This window comes from Chanos chanos, chromosome 4 (assembly GCF_902362185.1).
Source record: "Chanos chanos chromosome 4, fChaCha1.1, whole genome shotgun sequence".
Taxonomy (NCBI): domain Eukaryota; kingdom Metazoa; phylum Chordata; class Actinopteri; order Gonorynchiformes; family Chanidae; genus Chanos; species Chanos chanos.
In genome coordinates, this window is record NC_044498.1 from 17,595,179 (window position 1) to 17,613,859 (window position 18,681).

At 37.4% G+C, this 18,681-nt stretch overlaps 2 protein-coding genes across 2 annotated transcripts; one reads left to right on the forward strand and one right to left on the reverse strand.

Annotated features, from left to right (window-relative positions):
• Positions 1 to 2,543: 2,543 nt before the first annotated feature.
• Positions 2,544 to 6,914, reverse strand: mgat2 (alpha-1,6-mannosyl-glycoprotein 2-beta-N-acetylglucosaminyltransferase). The gene is made up of 2 exons (XM_030771592.1): positions 6,833 to 6,914; positions 2,544 to 4,179 (listed from the first exon to the last, which is right to left on the reverse strand). The coding sequence occupies exon 2, from the start codon at positions 3,964 to 3,966 to the stop codon at positions 2,626 to 2,628; it is 1,341 nt and encodes a 446-aa protein (XP_030627452.1). The 5' UTR covers positions 3,967 to 4,179; positions 6,833 to 6,914; the 3' UTR covers positions 2,544 to 2,625.
• A 1,309-nt stretch (positions 6,915 to 8,223) lies between these two features.
• rps29 (ribosomal protein S29) lies at positions 8,224 to 9,436 on the forward strand. Its single transcript, XM_030771515.1, has 3 exons — positions 8,224 to 8,312; positions 8,809 to 8,908; positions 9,311 to 9,436. Exons 1-3 carry the CDS (start codon positions 8,251 to 8,253, stop codon positions 9,317 to 9,319), a joined length of 171 nt encoding a protein of 56 aa, XP_030627375.1. The 5' UTR covers positions 8,224 to 8,250; the 3' UTR covers positions 9,320 to 9,436.
• The last annotated feature ends 9,245 nt before the right edge of the window (positions 9,437 to 18,681 follow it).

An 18,681-nucleotide genomic window follows, 5' to 3' on the forward strand; every position in this document is an offset into this window, starting at 1 on the left:
GGAAATCTTTATATCTGTCAAACATTTATTTTGATATTGTTTCAGATCAAATCTGTTCTGTAATATATGTGTAAATATTGTAATTTTGGGATTTGTGATGGGCTAAAATTATCATTATTAGATAGAATTTCATCTCAGAAACATACATATTTCTAATACAAAATTTATAAATAATAATATTAATATAACTCAGATTATGCAGTAGTGTGATTTTTTTCTTTCTCTTGTCAGCTTTATATACAACTTTAATGAAAACTCGTATTAATCAGTTTCTTCTTAAAATATTTATACATTTTGAACAAGTGCTATTTACATACGTCATGCTGACAAATCAAGCCCAAAAGTGTCAAATTTTGTTGACTCCTTCATACTTACGGCAACTTCAAAGCAATGCAGCTGCCTCACTGTGATGTCAAACAGTTTCATCCTTTTAAAGTGACTGCAGTCTACTCCGGAGCAGAGCGGATCAGAGTCAGCTCTGTGTATCAGCTGTTACATGTTTAAAGAAGTATAGTTAGAGAATTTTCCATGTACCTATGATGTTATCAAGAAACTCAAACAACATGATGTTAGCTTTGCTAGGGTTTGGCACCGCTGGAAAAATCCAGAGATTTATTCTGAAATGTATCTAATGATGTGACCACACGGCACTGGAAGGTAAGGGAATAGCCCAGCAGAACACTGGTCATCTACACTCTTTTTCCAGTGTCTTAGTTATAACCTTTAACTCACGTCAAAGGATTAATATTGTCTCACTTCCTAACTTGCATAGTAAATGTGAATGATCTTCACGTGTAGGAGTAATGCACAATAACAAGCTAAGAGCTATGTGCTAGGTCACCTTATAGCTTAATGTTTCATGACCATGGACTTTCTAATACTAGTTTCTTGTAGAAAGTTCCATGTTTCCCCAAAACCTTAGTATGATTTATAATGTTCTTAGTGAAATGGGCCATGCTTTAATGCATAGTTTTGTGCTGACCACTGCAGTGTTCCTTTAACATGTTCAGTTCAGTGTTGTGAGTAGGATGTGATGTTAAGAGAGTGGTGTACCATAAAAGCACTAATGTACAGGCCTACAATATTAATTAGCACATCACAGCAGGATATTATGTAACGTTTACCAAACTACACTCAAATCTGTTTTCCAAATGTAGCTGTTTTCTTGAATGGCTATATCTTTTCTCAATGACCCACATTTCATTACTTGTAATGGCACTTATAACTATATGCTTCACCTCCTTTTTTGCCATTGAGCTTGTTCTCTGTGGACTGCTAATTATAACCAGTGCTGCTCTTACTCTAGTTCATCATGTGTCAGCCTCACAGCCATCAGTACCATCAAACTTTATATATATATATCCCAAAAGTGTGTCCCATCCCCAAAAGGCGTATCATATGCACCATGTGATGCAACATATCCTCTTAAGACCTTGAAGTAATGGAGATTAAAAAAAGTGCTCCATCTGTGTCAAATACAGTGAAATTTAACTGAGATTTCGGCTAGTTGGGTACCTGAATCATCGCTACCTACAGTATATGTGAGCTGCGGATGTGCAAGGAAGGACTGCGGCAGTAATAAAAGATATTCTGAATGTACGTCAGAAATATTAATTGCAAAGTGTCTTGACAGGTACTGAGATTTGAGTTAATATGTTGTCTAGCAATACTGACCAAAATGAGCATATGAGTGTATATAAAACATGAGCTAATACTTCATATGAAAATATATAACTCTGGACCTTTGGCTTCTGGACAGAAACAACAGTAAATACATGAAAAAATCGATACTGCCTCTACAACTCCTCAGTCTTGACTAACGCAGTGTGTCCAAAAGTGCAGATTTAAAAGCTCTAATACGACAGAAAGATTAGTAGAGTGACAACACCTAGAAGCTCACCAAAGTACACAGGCTAAAAGCTGGAGTTTGTCTATTTCACGCTGTGTTCAGCTGTACTGACGACAACAGAAAAATCTGTGGCTTGTCTTAAAGAAACCTTCTGTACATGGGATTTTAACAAACCCCATCTTGTCTCAAAAATTTGTGATAAAAATGCTTTCAGTTTACCTTTATGCTTATGCTAGCATTTAACAAAACTGCTTTTGAGTAACACAGACAAGTGTAGCTGTTCTTCCCTGAAATGTTGCAGAAATCAATGCTATTGAAATTATTCATTTCATATCCATCCTTGATGTTCACTTTTTAACTGCGACAAGAACTGTGTTGAAAACATGTCTCAGGAGATGATGCCTGCATATTATTCCCCTCAAGTTTTGTCCTGCTCACATCACCTGCCTATCATTATGCATGAAGTTCTCTACAGGAAACATAGGTGTTCACTGGGTATTACTTTTGCTTGCCTTTCAACTGATAAAGTATCCATACAAGAACACCAAAAAGCAAATTTATAAGACTATCTTGTAAGAAAGAAATGCAGGTTTAAAACTCTAAAATGCTAGCTTAACTTTTTTGGTAAGTAAACAACATTTCTGACTACAAAACCAAACCCCATATCATTTTTATTTGAAATAGTCCAATACAACAGGCAATATGAAGAAATAGTCCACAAAGATTTTTTAAAGGCTTTCATTGGATGCAAAAAAGAAGTAAAAGATATAGTAAGGTCACTGTAACCGAATGTAGCTCTTACAGAGTTCATGGTCCCTGATGTCACCCCAACCTCCATTCTTCACATGTGGGGCCACTCCCCCAGCTCCTGGAGCTGGCAGTCTCTTAGTGATAAGTAGGCTCTTTGGGAACAGCTGGTTCCCACTGCTCTGGAGGATATTCTCAATCTTTGTCTTCTGGCCAGAGGGCATACACACCGCTTTCCTGTGGTGCATCCCACAGTCTCCGGCATGAAAGATTCGTGGCGCCTCACTCACCATGACCTTCCAATATGTGGGCAGACAGGCCACTGTGAGATGCTGCAATGACCAGTCCCAGTTGTAGTCATCATAGGTGCAGAAAGCATCTGTGCACTCAATGAGTTTCTGGTAGGTCTCCCTGTTCAGCGCCATGCCCATGTTGTGCTCCGTGGATTTCCAGACCTTCACTTCCACCCGATTTGCTTTACTGGAATATCCAATGTGCCCGTAACTCCCCAATGATAAAATATCACAGTCAGGGCACTGCTCCCTCTTCAGGGACATCATCATTTTGAGGAGATGGTAGAAGTCTGGGGCCAGGTAATGGTCTTCCTCAATTAGCAACACCAGCCCTTTATGGTCCTTAAGCACACGAACTCTGTCCCAGACAAAATGCAGCTTCCACCACCAGTGGTGTTTGGTCTGGGAGAATTTGGCTTCACGATAGTGGCCAAAAGAATCTGGGTACTCTGCATTGATGCAGCCCAGTTTTAAGGCTTCCTTCTTGGGAATGTCTCTGGGGCAGTCTCTTGGGTCGTTCCCTGGGAACTCTTGAGGGTACAGTTGGATGCTGAAGGGGAAGAATATCTGTAGGACAAGGCAAAAGTCAATGGATGCTACCACTTGGTTGATCTCTGGTGACCACAAGTCATGACTGAAGATGAGTAAGACATTCTCAATGCCCCTTGCCTTCCTAAGGCTCTCCACTAACAATCTCAGGTACTCAGGGCGGTTGTGCACCTGCACTACAACCACTAGGTCATCCTTCTGCCGCACTGACCCAAACTTCTCCTCGTTTCTTAAAGTTTGGTCAAAGTTGTGCTGAAACACAATCCCTCTGTAAACCAAAGTGGTGTTGTCTACTTCAGGCTTGGCAGCAGGTTGTTTTTCTGGGAGTGTCTCACTGACTGGTTTATGTGACACTGGAATTGTGGCTTGTGTTTGACTGCTACTGCTGATTTTTTTTACTGTCTCATCCTCCTTGGGGAAGTCAGCGTTTGTCTTTTTCTGTTTCCCACTACTCCAAAATGCAAACCCACAAATTACAACCACCAGAGTCAGTATTACCACCTTCCTCTTGTAGATTCTGAATCTCATGATAGGTAGTAGCCCCGGGGGATAAGAGAAGAGTTGATTGTAGAAAACAGAACGGCAGGTTTACTCAACAAACAGTGCACTTTTATAATTTTTTTTGAGACAGTGTCTTTATACTTGGCCTTGTAATTTTGGAATGTAAACGTTGTCAGTGTTGCCATAGACAAATCTAAATAGGGTATGGTGCTTAATGGCAGCAGAGTAGCAGCTTAAAATCTGTGAAAGAAAAATGTTTCAAATTATAAAGTTGTAATGCAAATGCTTCATAAATTTTATTTCTACATTTTTTGTTTAGTAGCATTCTGAAAACTGAAATTGAAAAGTCAACAGAAAAAGGTGACTACAATGTAAACATTTACTCTTCTGTATTTTAGTCTTCAATATATTTTCATAATGGTTGATGAAAGTCACAACAGCATGAATACAACATAAAAATCACAAGCATGAAGTTAGGCTTGCAGATCAGTACATCACATAAAGATCTACATGCCATGTTTGCTCAGGAGAACAATTTGTCGTTTTGACAAAAGAGTTTTTTAAAATACATTTTATAATGAAATATAGCCAATGAAATTGCAAGTTTGTGAATAAACTATATGTACATAAATGATAATCATGATTACACCATTATTAAAAATACTTTTTTTTTTCTCTCTTAATTAATCATCCCTACACAGCATTACTCTCTGTTTTTGATGGACATTTCTTGATGATGTTGCCTACACCCAAGACTGACATTTAAAATCAACAGACCCAGAGGTGTTCATCTACTCAGCTTTGCATCTAAAACCAGAACAGGGGACATTTTCATCTAGGTACATATACTTTGACCAGAGTTGAATCTTGCTGATCATGTCTTTCCTCTAGGACTCAATATGAACATAGTCTTAGCTGTTGTTTCTCAAGAAAGAAAAACTACATGAGCAGTTGTCATTACTGTAGTTTCTGTAAAAATTGGTCCCAAAAATTGGATCTGTTTAAAAGTCACCAAGATCTCTTCTGCTAGACATTTTAGCCATAATAACAGATGACAAAATAAAGGAAACGCCAGCTTAGAATGTCATAATTACGCAATTACTATACTACCAAAAAAACAAAAACGCTTCAGAGCACCTCATCACAAATTCTGATCTGTTACATTAGCTGAGGACTGCGACATCATTCTTCCACACATGCCTCAGGAAGCACCTGCTTTCAGTATATTTTACATCTGCATCTTTCTCAGTCACCACGTCGCAGCCTAGCTGAACACTTATAGGTAATTCTTAAGCAATGCCTGAAACAATGCTAACCACCATTATTAACAAAAGGCAAAATGATGAGCATTCCTGTGGAAGAATATTGTTGCATGCCTCCCACAAAATCCCAGAAACACATTCAGAATTAGTACCAAGGTGCACTGAAGCTATTTATTTTTTCAGTTCATCCAATCCAAAACAACAATAGTGTCTTGGAGACACTTAACTATTGTAGTTTTCTTTATTTCAGCTGTTACTTATTTTTTTGGGGAAGAATGGAAATTTAGACTCAAAAATGAGGAAGCGTACTGAAGGGTTCCTACTTCTTTCTTAGACACTTTCAGTACCGCTGTATCAGTTCTTAAAGTGAATACACATCATCTTACTGGTACAATATGAAACATTTCTTGCGTTTAGAGGCTAAAAGATATAAGGTTTATAATAAAAAGGTATGCTGTGAAAGACATGCGTTGCAATGAGTGTGGACAAATGGAAAATTTATGTTATGACCTAGAAAACCTGGAATAAGGTGTTTCAATCAATATTAACATAAATTTTACTTCACTGTTGTTAACCATTTGTTTATATCTTAAGTCGAAACGTTTATGGATAATATATGGATAATATCCTGCTTCTCATGGACTGATGCGCCATCACCCACATGCCTACACTGCTTCAATTTCTCATTCTTAGTTTATCGTAGTTGTAAATTCCCCGTGCTGAAATTAGCGCACCTTTCTCTATTGTCTTACATTTTCACTTTGTAGATCGAGAAGGGAATCAGTTGCCCGACCTTTACATAGCCATCCCTTGCTAAACCTAAAGACAATTTTGATGTACAACATCCGTACAGAAAGACCTTCCTTATTATGATCGAAATAGCTTTCGCGAATATGCGATATTTTAAGGCAGTATTAAAAAAATTTCCGTTCAATAGGCATCCAACATAGCAACAACATATCGTCGGGTTATGTTTACCCAATGCAAACTGAGATAAGGGGGATAAATTTGTGCCTCATGCATTTCCAAAGCCAGCTGCAAGTACACTGCTTTCGCCTAAAACAGAGCTTATCATGCGTGAGCACTCCCTTGAGAAATGTTTGTGTAAAAGCATTTCGCAACTTGGTATTTGTGTTTGTGCAGAAATGGATAAGCCCCTGTTGCTGTTATTGAGGTTCAAAAAGAAATTAAATCCGTATTTTAACAAAAGAGTAACGCCGATATAGCACGAGACATCGTCTGCAGCGCGCCTCTCCAGCTGCACAAGCAGCAGTGCCACAGCCCGGTGTTCACTAGGCTAGGTGGCTAACAGGCTAACTAGCGACACACTATAACTGACAACTAGGAACCAAATTAGTTCATACCAAACTGTCATGCAGCACCAGTTAGGTAAATACCAAACTAATGCACGTATACGCAAATGCTAACATGGCTGATTCGATCAAATGGTTAAATGCAGTTGTGTGGCTATCCAGCTGCAGCCACTGCCAATTATTACGCTAACGTTAGCTAGGTAGCTAACTATTCAGCTAACTAAATGATGTGTTTTGAAGCTTCATGGCATGTCGCAAGGAGTTCCATTGGGTAACACTAAACTTAACCGATACAAATGTATTTGCAGATTGACTTACTGCTGGCGTTGTTGTGCAAAACCGATATAGCAGCCAGAATGAACAGCACGGCGAGGTAATCTACTGTCTTTCTTTTTTTCAATCCATATCAGTCCCTCTGTTACCTCTCTCTCTAAAACTAAAAAAATAAATGATGCTGGAACTGCTCCGCATTTGGATCCGTTCACCACCTCCTTCCCATAATGCACTAACCTAGAGGGGGAGGGGTGCTGCCATGTCAGGACAAGCATGACGTCACTAATTTCATGTTGAGATTGCAACACTTTGTCAAAAGTTTCTCTCATTTCTCAGCCAGTCTTTTTTTTTTGGAAGCTTAAACGATAGCATCATTGCAAAACATAAACATTTAATTATTTAAACTAAGAGAATGACCTTTCTTGTGCAGACATTTTATTGACTAGGCCCTTTTTTTTCTAATTCAATAAAAAGAGACATATATTGTAATATATACCTACATTCCCATGATTATATTTTGCAAGTTAAATGTAGACTCCTAAATATTTGTGCTCTTTTCTGCAAGTGAAAAAGAATCCCTTCCCTGACGTGCAGTACAAGAGGGCCTGCCTTCATCAAAGAGCGTCTGCTAACTAGACGTTTCAAGATGAATATATGTGTTCTTTAAAGTTTAGGAGCAACAGTAACTCATAGGAAGTATCAGGAGGTAGTGGTGGCATAGTGATATGGCAACACCCAGAATGGTAGAGGATTTGATTCCTGACCTGTCTGTTATTTTGTGCTTGAGTAAGAAACGCAACCTTGAAGTTTCTCTGGAGGCATATGATTTATGACTTGTTTAATGTGAACACTCCAAATTAATATGGCAGCCAGTTACTGATCATCATCAAAAGCTGTCATGGGCACAACGACTGGTATATTTATATACATCTTAAATTACAGATATTATGTTAATGAAAAAGTTTCTCCTTGCTCTCTTATGAGGTTCACACAAATCCAGCATCTGTTCACATAAAAAAATGTGCTTGCCAGAACACACACACACACACACACACACACACACACACACACACACACACACACAAAGAATTAATTACAAATTCAATTTGGTCCATGTTCAAGGTGTAAAGTAACTGATATTTGCAGTCATGTAATTCCTTTAAATATGTAATGAAAAAGGGAATATTGGAAGGTATGATTTAAAGTAATAAGGTGGATATTATTTATTTGCTCCTCCTAGTCTGTAAAGATAAAGATTATTACGGCTGTATACAACTGTTTTCCCTTTTTCATGTGATCTGGGACTGTGATCGGACCGATAGATTGCGTTCTTTTCTGCTAATTTTCTAGGCCTTTCCGGACCGGTAGGCGGAGATGCACAGTTTGTTCCTCGGACGGCATGCTTATTCGCGCATGCGTGATCTATTCTCTTCCTTTTCGACATCCCGAGCGATAGAGACAAGATGGGCCACCAACAGCTCTATTGGAGTCACCCCAGAAAATTCGGTCAGGGATCCCGATCCTGGTATGTAATTCACAGTCTATCGGTGCATAAAGAGTAATTTCATTTTCTAATCAAATGCAGACAGGAGAAGTCTGTAGTCGACTTATACGACGATATATGTTTAGACCACATGGAAGCCTGCACTCAAGGCAATATGGCGGCTGGGTGTTCGTTTTTTGTGAGCGAGTTATTCCCTGTTAAGCAAAAAAGCCAAGAATGACAAAGTCTAGTGTTTTAGTGTGAGATATTAATCAAACAAGGATGAATATGACCTGATTAATAGGCACCGCGGCACTAAGTTCATAATGTAGGTCTGTTTCGTAGCCTGGCCCGCCGATTATGGGCTGCAGTTCTCAATAGGCAAGTGACGTTAGACTTTAATGAGTTAGTTCCTGGGTAACTTCAAAATATCGAGGAAAACTCTTAGCGTAATTATATTGCAGACAAATTTACATAAAGCCATCAAATTTAAACTCAGTGTTGCAAGGTGTGTAAGTATGATGTGTTATTTCCACAGCCGGGTATGCTCAAACAGACACGGTCTGATCCGTAAATACGGACTCAACATGTGCCGCCAGTGCTTCAGACAGTACGCAAAAGACATCGGCTTTGTGAAGGCAAGTACTTGGTGTTTAACTTTCACTGACATTTTAGTACTTGGAACTAGAATTTGCTGAATTAGGGGCGCAATGCGAAGAGTCAATTTGACGCTCAGTTTTATTGTGATCTCTGCTCACAATGTATTAGAAATCCGACTGATGCACTGATTGTAAGTCGCTTTGGTAAAAAGCGTCTGCCAAATAACTAAATTGTAGAGATGCGAATGTGCAGTTACTCTGACGGCATCACACTAAAAGGATATAGGATTATTCTGTCTGTGTATTCAACTCCTTTGTTTGGGGACGATGAATGATTCAGTATGTTTGGTTCAGTCACTCATCGCCTTATTTTGCCATATTCCCATTGTCAGTTTAATAGAGGACTAAATGTTCTTTTTCTTTTTCTCCTTTCTTGTCTAGCTGGATTAAATATGCTGAAAGCAGAACCGTAGCCATGTCCACCTAGCATCTGCCTGGGAGCCCAACCTGAAGCATGGAGTCAACGCTTTAGATTTCATAATAAAGTTTTTGTTCTGTTCCATGTCAGATGTGTCCTTGAAATGATTTTCAGTTTGGAGGTTATGAATCTAGTATTGCTCATTTTGTAGCATTGTTGTTTTTCAATGAGGGTGTTACAAATCTTTTTTAAGGTCAGTGTTTCATTATTAAAATTTGATTAACTTGACAAGACTGCAGGAATAATGAGAACTTTAGAGATGTCCAGTTGTCACAGTGATGTAGATCGATATTTTACAAATTTAGTGAATCATCAGTCAAAACATAACTTATTATTTGTATATTAACTACCTAACTGGATTTAAGATTCAATAAACACATTCAGTAAAATAAACAAGGGGAAGAAAATCATAATGAATTGGCTCAAGCAGTTAGAGCATCTCTCAACCTTATGCACATCCTGTTTGCCTACTGACAGGGTGATGTCTATGGAGACTTGTTAAGCATCTGTTCTTTAATTCCAAAACAGAGCATTCAAACTAGGCAAAAGAATGTACAATATGTCAAGAGACATATGGGAAACAAATGATAATGAAAGAAAGATTATAGAATTAAATAGTAGAAATATTTTATTTTGTAGTTTTAATTACCAAGTTGAGCACATCTGTTCACTCAAAAGGACTTAAAAATGTATGTAGTTATTAAAATTACATCCTTCAGTGGTGTGTTGTACAAAGCAGTGAGCAAACCTTTCTTTGAACTCAGGGTTATTCATTTCTCCAAGCTGCCTCAGTTTTAAGTGGATAGATTGCTAATGCAACTTTCTGCAAACCTAACCTGCTCTAGAGCAAGTTCAGTTGTCTTTTGTCTCTTGTAGGGCATGAAGACACGTGGTTCTTTGTCCAAACTGTAGGAAACATGTCTCTTTCTCTTGGAAATAGTATAGAATCTATTCGGCAGGTGTTACAGACATGAATGATTATGGTCAACAGAATCAACATTCTCAGTATTTGATTAAGAAATTCTATGATATTTCAGGGTTTAAACTTTCTGAGAAGAAGCTTAAGAGGGTGCTTAATATTGAAGTATGGGAATGTAGAGATAAAAATAGTTAAAGTATAACACATGAAAATTATATAGTAGTGTTGGACATACTCTTGGTTTCTCAGGGAACTAGGTGAAAATGGATTTTTTGTGTGTATGTTTTAACCATGGCTTTTTCACATTTTTTCTAGGGTAAGCCTTAAAACTTAAAACTGACACACCATGCATTCAATAAACAATGCAAAAGGACATTTATCTAAAGGAAATGTGTAAAATTAATTTCAAATCATTAGATGACTGACATCAAGTCTCTGATTGAGTCTATTTATTTATATTTTTCGTTGGTCTTGTATGGACCACATCAACATCATCCCTAATTACCATATTATTTTAGGTTAGTTATAACAGAGTAAACTATAACTAAAGCAAAATTTCTTTGACCGATGCTGACATCACTTCCAGTGTATCGTATCAAGATTTTCACTGTCAAAACCATACTTGATCATTATTCTGAATGATAAACTAATTGTGTTACAACAGAGCATAATGAAAACAGAGCAGAATTTGCTGTAAAATAATATTCAGACACTTACATGTATATGTAGGTTTTAATATCAAATGGAAATAAGACATCCAGGGTACATCCAGGAGTCCGGCTTCTGAAAATAGCAAATAGTTAACAGCGCATAGTGAAAAATGTAAGTAGAGCAGCACACGCACAAATGTGTCAATGATTATCAGGGGAAAAAACCATTATGGATAAACATTTTTAAAATATTAAACCTTAATTACAAAAAGAGATTGTGTTTTTTGTGTGGGTGTTTGATTTGTTTAACTGTTCCATAGCTGAATGAACAATTTACATGTGTGCATGCATCTAAACTGTTAAAATTGTCCAGTGAGCAAAGTGTCTGCACATGTCTAAACAGTGTTTTAGTACTACATAGGCAAAGTCTCAATGTATGACTGAGTGTCTGTCTCAGATGTTCAACTGTTGGAATTGTCAGTGAACACAGCATGAACATATGTGTGTGTGTCATAATTGTCCCGGGTGCCTGTTTTCAGAAATGAATGTACTTCAACCGGTCATTTCACATATTCACAGTTTTCAGGTCTCTGACTTGATTTGACTCAGACTGTTTGTACACACCTTGCACACAGCTTATCTTCTAGGGTCTGCACTAGGGCATAACTGGTAAAGAAGCTGTCACAGAAGACAACATAGACTCAGAGTCTGCGGGGGTCTTGAAGAGGGTAGCAGCCAATTTGGCCTCTAGGAGGAGATTTGAAGACGATTTGAGTTGTCTTCAGTCATCTTCAATCATCCTCAGTTAATTGATGTGACTTTGAAAAATGTTATGCTCCCTTAGTACAGTGTGAAGCTGTGGATGAGCCCTGACCTAAACATCTATAACTTGAACTTCTCAGGTCTGCTGTTGATGTACTGATGTACACTGCCAACTCAAGTACCTTTGTATGCCACACTAACTTAGTCAACATTTTTTCTGCCCATTGGTGTCATTATATTTCATTATATTTAATGTTTACTTGCTGCCAATACCAGTGAATGCTGTTGTGATAGTAACCACAGAGAAAAATGATTAGGCCTGGTACAGTAAATAAGTAGCCTATATAAGAGGCCACAGTGGGTTAATTGTCATGACTATTCCTCATATCTATTTCTGCATAGTGTTTTGTTGTAAGCTACGGGTAATACTTAGATATGATTACAACAGTAGGCTTATCAGAAACTCTACTCACTCCAACAGAGTTAAGCTCACTGTGTGACATAGCCCTCAGACGAAGATAATGTTGTCATCCTGTTTGCCTACAAAATAAGCAAGCCTACAAATCTACAGTCAAAAAAATATATAATGATAATCTCATGAATGGACAATAAACAACCTTCATCAAACTCAATGAATTTATGAATCCTAAAATCTGAGGTATAAATAACCTGAAGTAATTTCAAACATACTTCCCTGCTCTTTGTAAAAAATTTCATCACTTTAATGTCATAGTTCATGGTGACCTCTGGTGGCCAATATTGTATGTGCGCTCAACTACACATGGTTAAAATGGATGCAATTTCCATCTCAGATTGAGGCCATCTTACTATGATACATGCTTAATGCAACCTAAATTGATGATGTAACAAGGTGTGATTAACTGTATTCTCATACATAATGCATTGTATGTTAAAAGTAATGAGGTATTAGATTCATTAACTGAGATAGCATTTTTTCTTGTTGTCTGTCTGTGCTGTCATTTAACTCTATTAAAAAATGGTGACAATGTATGTTAATTTTTTTCTTGTATGGTATTCTGAAGTATCCACCATAATATGATCTCTGTGTCATGTGTAACTCTCTGACCATGTGTGACAGAAAGATTTTTTATTTGCATGTTCAGGGAGATATTTGAGACAGTTTGTTGCAGACTTGTGACATCTCCTCTTTACCCTCAGCACATGGAGACATACCCACACATATAGTCACAGGTGGCGGTCATGTTAAGTGACCTTAACATGACCAAAGGTGGATGGTCATGTTAAGTGATCTTAGTGTTCAGGATTTGAAGGATTTTCAATTACGTAATTGCCTGAGGGATCAAACGTCTCCAGTACAAATCAAAGGGCATGTAAAATAAAATTAGAAAAAGCTTATATGGTCATATGTTTTGTTGAACTACTTGCTTCACCCTTTGCACAATGTGTAACAGTTGATATTATGTTTCTGCATTGTTGTGGTTTGATTTAGGGTTTTCATAGATTGTTTGGTTGTTGCAACAACAAGGTTAATTTTCTTGAATAAAGAAATTTTCCTAGTATCCTCTTCAAGACTGTTTGGTTGATTGATCAATATATTCCCTGGGATCATTATTTTCCATCAGATAGCGTTTTTAGCCATGTAAAGATCAAAGTAGGAGGATCCATGACTGCTGAGGAGCCCTCCACTGATGTTCAGAGTAATTATCCTGGAGTTTTACAGTGCTGATATGCATGATAATACCCAAATTTTTGAAGCAAGGCTTGTGAATGAGATGTTTGACGAGAATAAACATTAAGATGTCTAGCTCAGGATCTCAGTGAAATATATTATGGATGAATTGGACTAAATGATAGATTAAGGGACTGACTAGATCAACATTTCCCAGCTGTGGTGCTGAAGCATACTGGTCTACTAAAGTCAAGCTTGCTATGAAGAAAACCTTTAAAAAATGTCTTAAAAATCATTCACACCACCACAAATGGTTTTAATTAAAAAACATGCCATTTCATCAATATGTCAAAGAAACAATATGATTACAGCACAAACACGTGCTTGCTGACTGCATTTTTGATCATAGTGGCTAGTGAAGTCTTCAGCTGAGAGAGTGGTGCGCTTTGTGATTTTGTAATTTTTGCAAAGTGTACTGTGAATAAATAAACACTGGGAATGCTGGCCTAGATAACCCTACTGAGTACAAATATTATTCATGCTTTATGAATAAGTGGAACACAACATCACCTGCTTTCTCGCAGAAGTTGAAAAAAATTTTCCCATTACAGAGTGAAACAGTCAACAAAGTGAAAGAGATTTTAAAACACTATTATTTCCTTTAAGAGAAGGACATTTATTCAGAGCTTTTTTTTGTCCCATGACTTGTGATAGGATAATAAGGTTTTAAAACAGATAAAAAAGAAATGCTTAGGCAGATTTAAACACTAGATGGCAGAAGTTTTGAACATTTGATGACGCCCTTGCCCTTACTTTACTGCTACTGTACAGATCAGTAAACTCTATACAATATGAGTGTCAAACCTGCAATTCCTTATACCCAAAGCGTGATTATAATGATACTCAACTTTGTTTTCAAAGGTAAAGGTGCATTTTAATTATAAAAAGAGTAACAGAAGGATGCTACTAGACCAATGAAAACAGAAAGAATCTAAATATCTTACATTATTTTAACACACTGAATATCAACTACAGTCAAATAAATAAAGTAGGCTGATGTCATTCATCTTTACCATTAATGTTTGTTAGCATGTAGGGCAACCAAATCTTATCCTGGCAATTGTTCTAATAGGGATGAAATAAAGGAGAGAGTAGACAGGGACAAACAGCTGAGCAGGAGACCTTGAGCCTGTAAAGAGTGGTCTGTCATCTATTCCTAAGTCCAGAGTGGGTGTAAATGAATTTCAAATCTAGATTTTCAAACCTGCTAGGCTGGCATGATACTGTTCCATTCGGGTTGTACTTGCTCACTGGTATTTCCAGTGAATGCACACAGCGATGCATTTATTTCCTGTGAACTCACCCTGCGGGATTTAACCTTTGACTTCCTCTTTGTGTTGTACACCAGTACTGAACATGGAAACATGCATTCAACCTGGAGGGTTAACTAGAGGCCAGGACTGGTCAACAGACTGTGTTTATAGCGATGACTGCTAATTTTTTATGAGAAATAAGCACTGTTGCTCAGAACTATCTTCCAGGTACACAATACATTTGTTAACATTTGTTAAAATAATGATGGCATCATTTAATATATTATGATTGTTTAAAGCAATAAATAAAATTTATACACAGTTGCAACACAAGCATAAGTCCCTCCATCCTTATTTTCTCTATTTTTATACACTAAGTCCATTTGCCTCTTTTTTCTACGATACAAGAGCCAACTAATTTATGGCTACTGAAGTTTAGAGGACTATATCACATCTTAAGCTTAACTTGCAATTTCAAGGGTTTGGCTGAGTTTACTACACCACACATTCCTATTTTGGTTTAACTAATATCACAATGGTGGTTACCCATAAAATAAGTCAACACATGCTTCCTCAGTCAAGCTGGGTGCACACTCAAATAAATAGGGGGAGGATCTAAAATGGAAAACACAAAACTGGACAAAGTTGATGTGGCATGTGCTACAAAGAGCAATTAAATATTATGCAAGGTTTTTAAGCATTCAAAAATGTTACAAATTTTAAAAGTATGCAGTCACTTCTGCTAAGACCAGTGTAGAAGGAACAGGCCATGTAAACAGGAATTCTTATCAAGACATTAGAGAACCGTTTTTAAATGAATTATTCTCCTTATTTTATCAAGTTGTGTCTAAAAAATATGTTGGCTTGACAAACATATACATTCACATGGCACACACACACACACACACACACACATTCACTCACACACACAGTGAGATCCATGAGTACCATGTTACAACACTTCAAAATGCTAAGAGTACCATGCTGGAACACTTCCACTGTAAACATAATAAACATAATAAACATTCACTAATGTCAGCCAATAAAACTGCCATTCTCTCTAGAAGAGCCTATAATCAGCCACTTAAAGCTTAAACACATCATACACGAGCGTACACCCACCCACCCACACACACACACACACACACTTTTCTCATATACTTTAGACTATTTGTCCTCCTGTCAGTATAACACTACAGTTATCTCCTCTTTCTTCCATGGAGCTAGAATCTGTCATTGCCACAACCATTACACATAAATGTGAGTAATAGTACTACTGTCATTGTTACTACAATTATAAAGATCTTACTTTACCTTTGGAGCCAGCATGTAATGCTCTTACCTCAGTGATGACAAGCTTGCAATGAACATGCGGCTGAGGGCCAGCGCAAACAGTCTAGACATAGGCTATAGCTGAAGTTGTTAAACCTAATAATATATGGCAATTTTTCTACTGTTGTTACTCCCTTTATATGTGTTTATTTATAACTATATAAATCAATGACGAAGAACATAGAGAAAATCTCTCTTAATGTCTAATAATATTATAAAATAATGATGTAGTGATACAGTTAGTTTATTTATGTGTTTAAACAGAACAAACGTGAATCATAATTTAGTTCCATCAAATTCAGATTATACCATTTGAGCACTTCTGAGTCTGTAGGTGTGCCCTCCTACAGACCAAGGTGCAATGGTTGCTCAGGCATAAGCATCAGAGAAGCACTACACAGGCAAGCAAAAAAGACCTTGTTTTGTTTTTTCCACAACAAATAGACAAAAGCAAGAATTAGGTCAGTGTAATTCACTGATATTTGTAAATTTAAATCTACAAATTTAAATTTAAATGTAAATGTAAATTGTAAATCTATCTTCAAGCAGTTACAGGATAAAGCTCTGTGACTCTTCCTGTCAGGGAGAAAATGCCTATCAAAGCAGAGCAGGGATCATTGTCAAATGAACCCTGCACTAGTGGTGGTATGAGCTTATAGTTTGGGTTAACTGTGATTACGCTGCCTCTTAAAGTATCATATCCACACATTCCAGAGGGGCATCCAAGGTGTTACCAGTGATGAGCTTGCCATAGCCACCCCCTAAGCAGATATAGAGGATAAAGTGGCACCAGCAATCCACATCTATACATATGTAGCTTCAACTACACAACAGATGACTTGTGATGATGACTACACCACTACCCGTAAGGGTGAAAGAACCCTCTAATTTTGCTATAGGTGATAGTTCCCCTACACAGGCAGAGTACTCAGACACATTTGCAAGATTACCCTGCACACTGAATATCAAGAAACTATAAACTATAAGAATCACAGAAATTATTACCAAAATAAAAATGATTACACTAAGTGAGTGAATCCCTCTATCTGATATGTCCATGTTACCTAATGGTTCACTCAGAGACTGTACATGCCTCACTTGATGATGCACTTTTAAGAAAAGCCTATTGGACACTGCCCGTGGAATTCCTATTTGTCATACGCAAATACATAAACCCAAGCCTCAGAGCTCATAACAGTTTTAAAACAAAACAGTGATAAAATTACTAAATGTTTAACCCCATAGCTGTAACATTGGGCTCAGCAGTCCACCTCAAATGTCGCCACCAACTTCATTGGCCTATCCGTCACACTTGCTTGCACCCCCAATGCAAACTGCTTACGTCCCCCTTACATCCCCTAAAGTCAGACACTTTTCTCATATACTTTAGACTATTTGTCCTCCTGTCAGTATAACACTACAGTTATCTCCTCTTTCTTCCATGGAGCTAGAATCTGTCATTGCCACAACCATTACACATAAATGTGAGTAATAGTACTACTGTCATTGTTACTACAATTATAAAGATCTTACTTTACCTTTGGAGCCAGCATGTAATGCTCTTACCTCAGTGATGACAAGCTTGCAATGAACATGCGGCTGAGGGCCAGCGCAAACAGTCTAGACATAGGCTATAGCTGAAGTTGTTAAACCTAATAATATATGGCAATTTTTCTACTGTTGTTACTCCCTTTATATGTGTTTATTTATAACTATATAAATCAATGACGAAGAACATAGAGAAAATCTCTCTTAATGTCTAATAATATTATAAAATAATGATGTAGTGATACAGTTAGTTTATTTATGTGTTTAAACAGAACAAACGTGAATCATAATTTAGTTCCATCAAATTCAGATTATACCATTTGAGCACTTCTGAGTCTGTAGGTGTGCCCTCCTACAGACCAAGGTGCAATGGTTGCTCAGGCATAAGCATCAGAGAAGCACTACACAGGCAAGCAAAAAAGACCTTGTTTTGTTTTTTCCACAACAAATAGACAAAAGCAAGAATTAGGTCAGTGTAATTCACTGATATTTGTAAATTTAAATCTACAAATTTAAATTTAAATGTAAATGTAAATTGTAAATCTATCTTCAAGCAGTTACAGGATAAAGCTCTGTGACTCTTCCTGTCAGGGAGAAAATGCCTATCAAAGCAGAGCAGGGATCATTGTCAAATGAACCCTGCACTAGTGGTGGTATGAGCTTATAGTTTGGGTTAACTGTGATTACGCTGCCTCTTAAAGTATCATATCCACACATTCCAGAGGGGCATCCAAGGTGTTACCAGTGATGAGCTTGCCATAGCCACCCCCTAAGCAGATATAGAGGATAAAGTGGCACCAGCAATCCACATCTATACATATGTAGCTTCAACTACACAACAGATGACTTGTGATGATGACTACACCACTACCCGTAAGGGTGAAAGAACCCTCTAATTTTGCTATAGGTGATAGTTCCCCTACACAGGCAGAGTACTCAGACACATTTGCAAGATTACCCTGCACACTGAATATCAAGAAACTATAAACTATAAGAATCACAGAAATTATTACCAAAATAAAAATGATTACACTAAGTGAGTGAATCCCTCTATCTGATATGTCCATGTTACCTAATGGTTCACTCAGAGACTGTACATGCCTCACTTGATGATGCACTTTTAAGAAAAGCCTATTGGACACTGCCCGTGGAATTCCTA

Coding starts and splice junctions, on each gene's coding strand:
- mgat2 (XM_030771592.1), bottom strand. CDS start 3,966: ATGAGATTCAGAATCTACAAGAGGAAGGTGGTAATACTGACTCTGGTG.
- rps29 (XM_030771515.1), top strand. CDS start 8,251: ATGGGCCACCAACAGCTCTATTGGAGTCACCCCAGAAAATTCGGTCAG. Junction 8,313..8,808: donor GGTCAGGGATCCCGATCCTG/GTATGTAATTCA, acceptor TTATTTCCACAG/CCGGGTATGCTCAAACAGAC.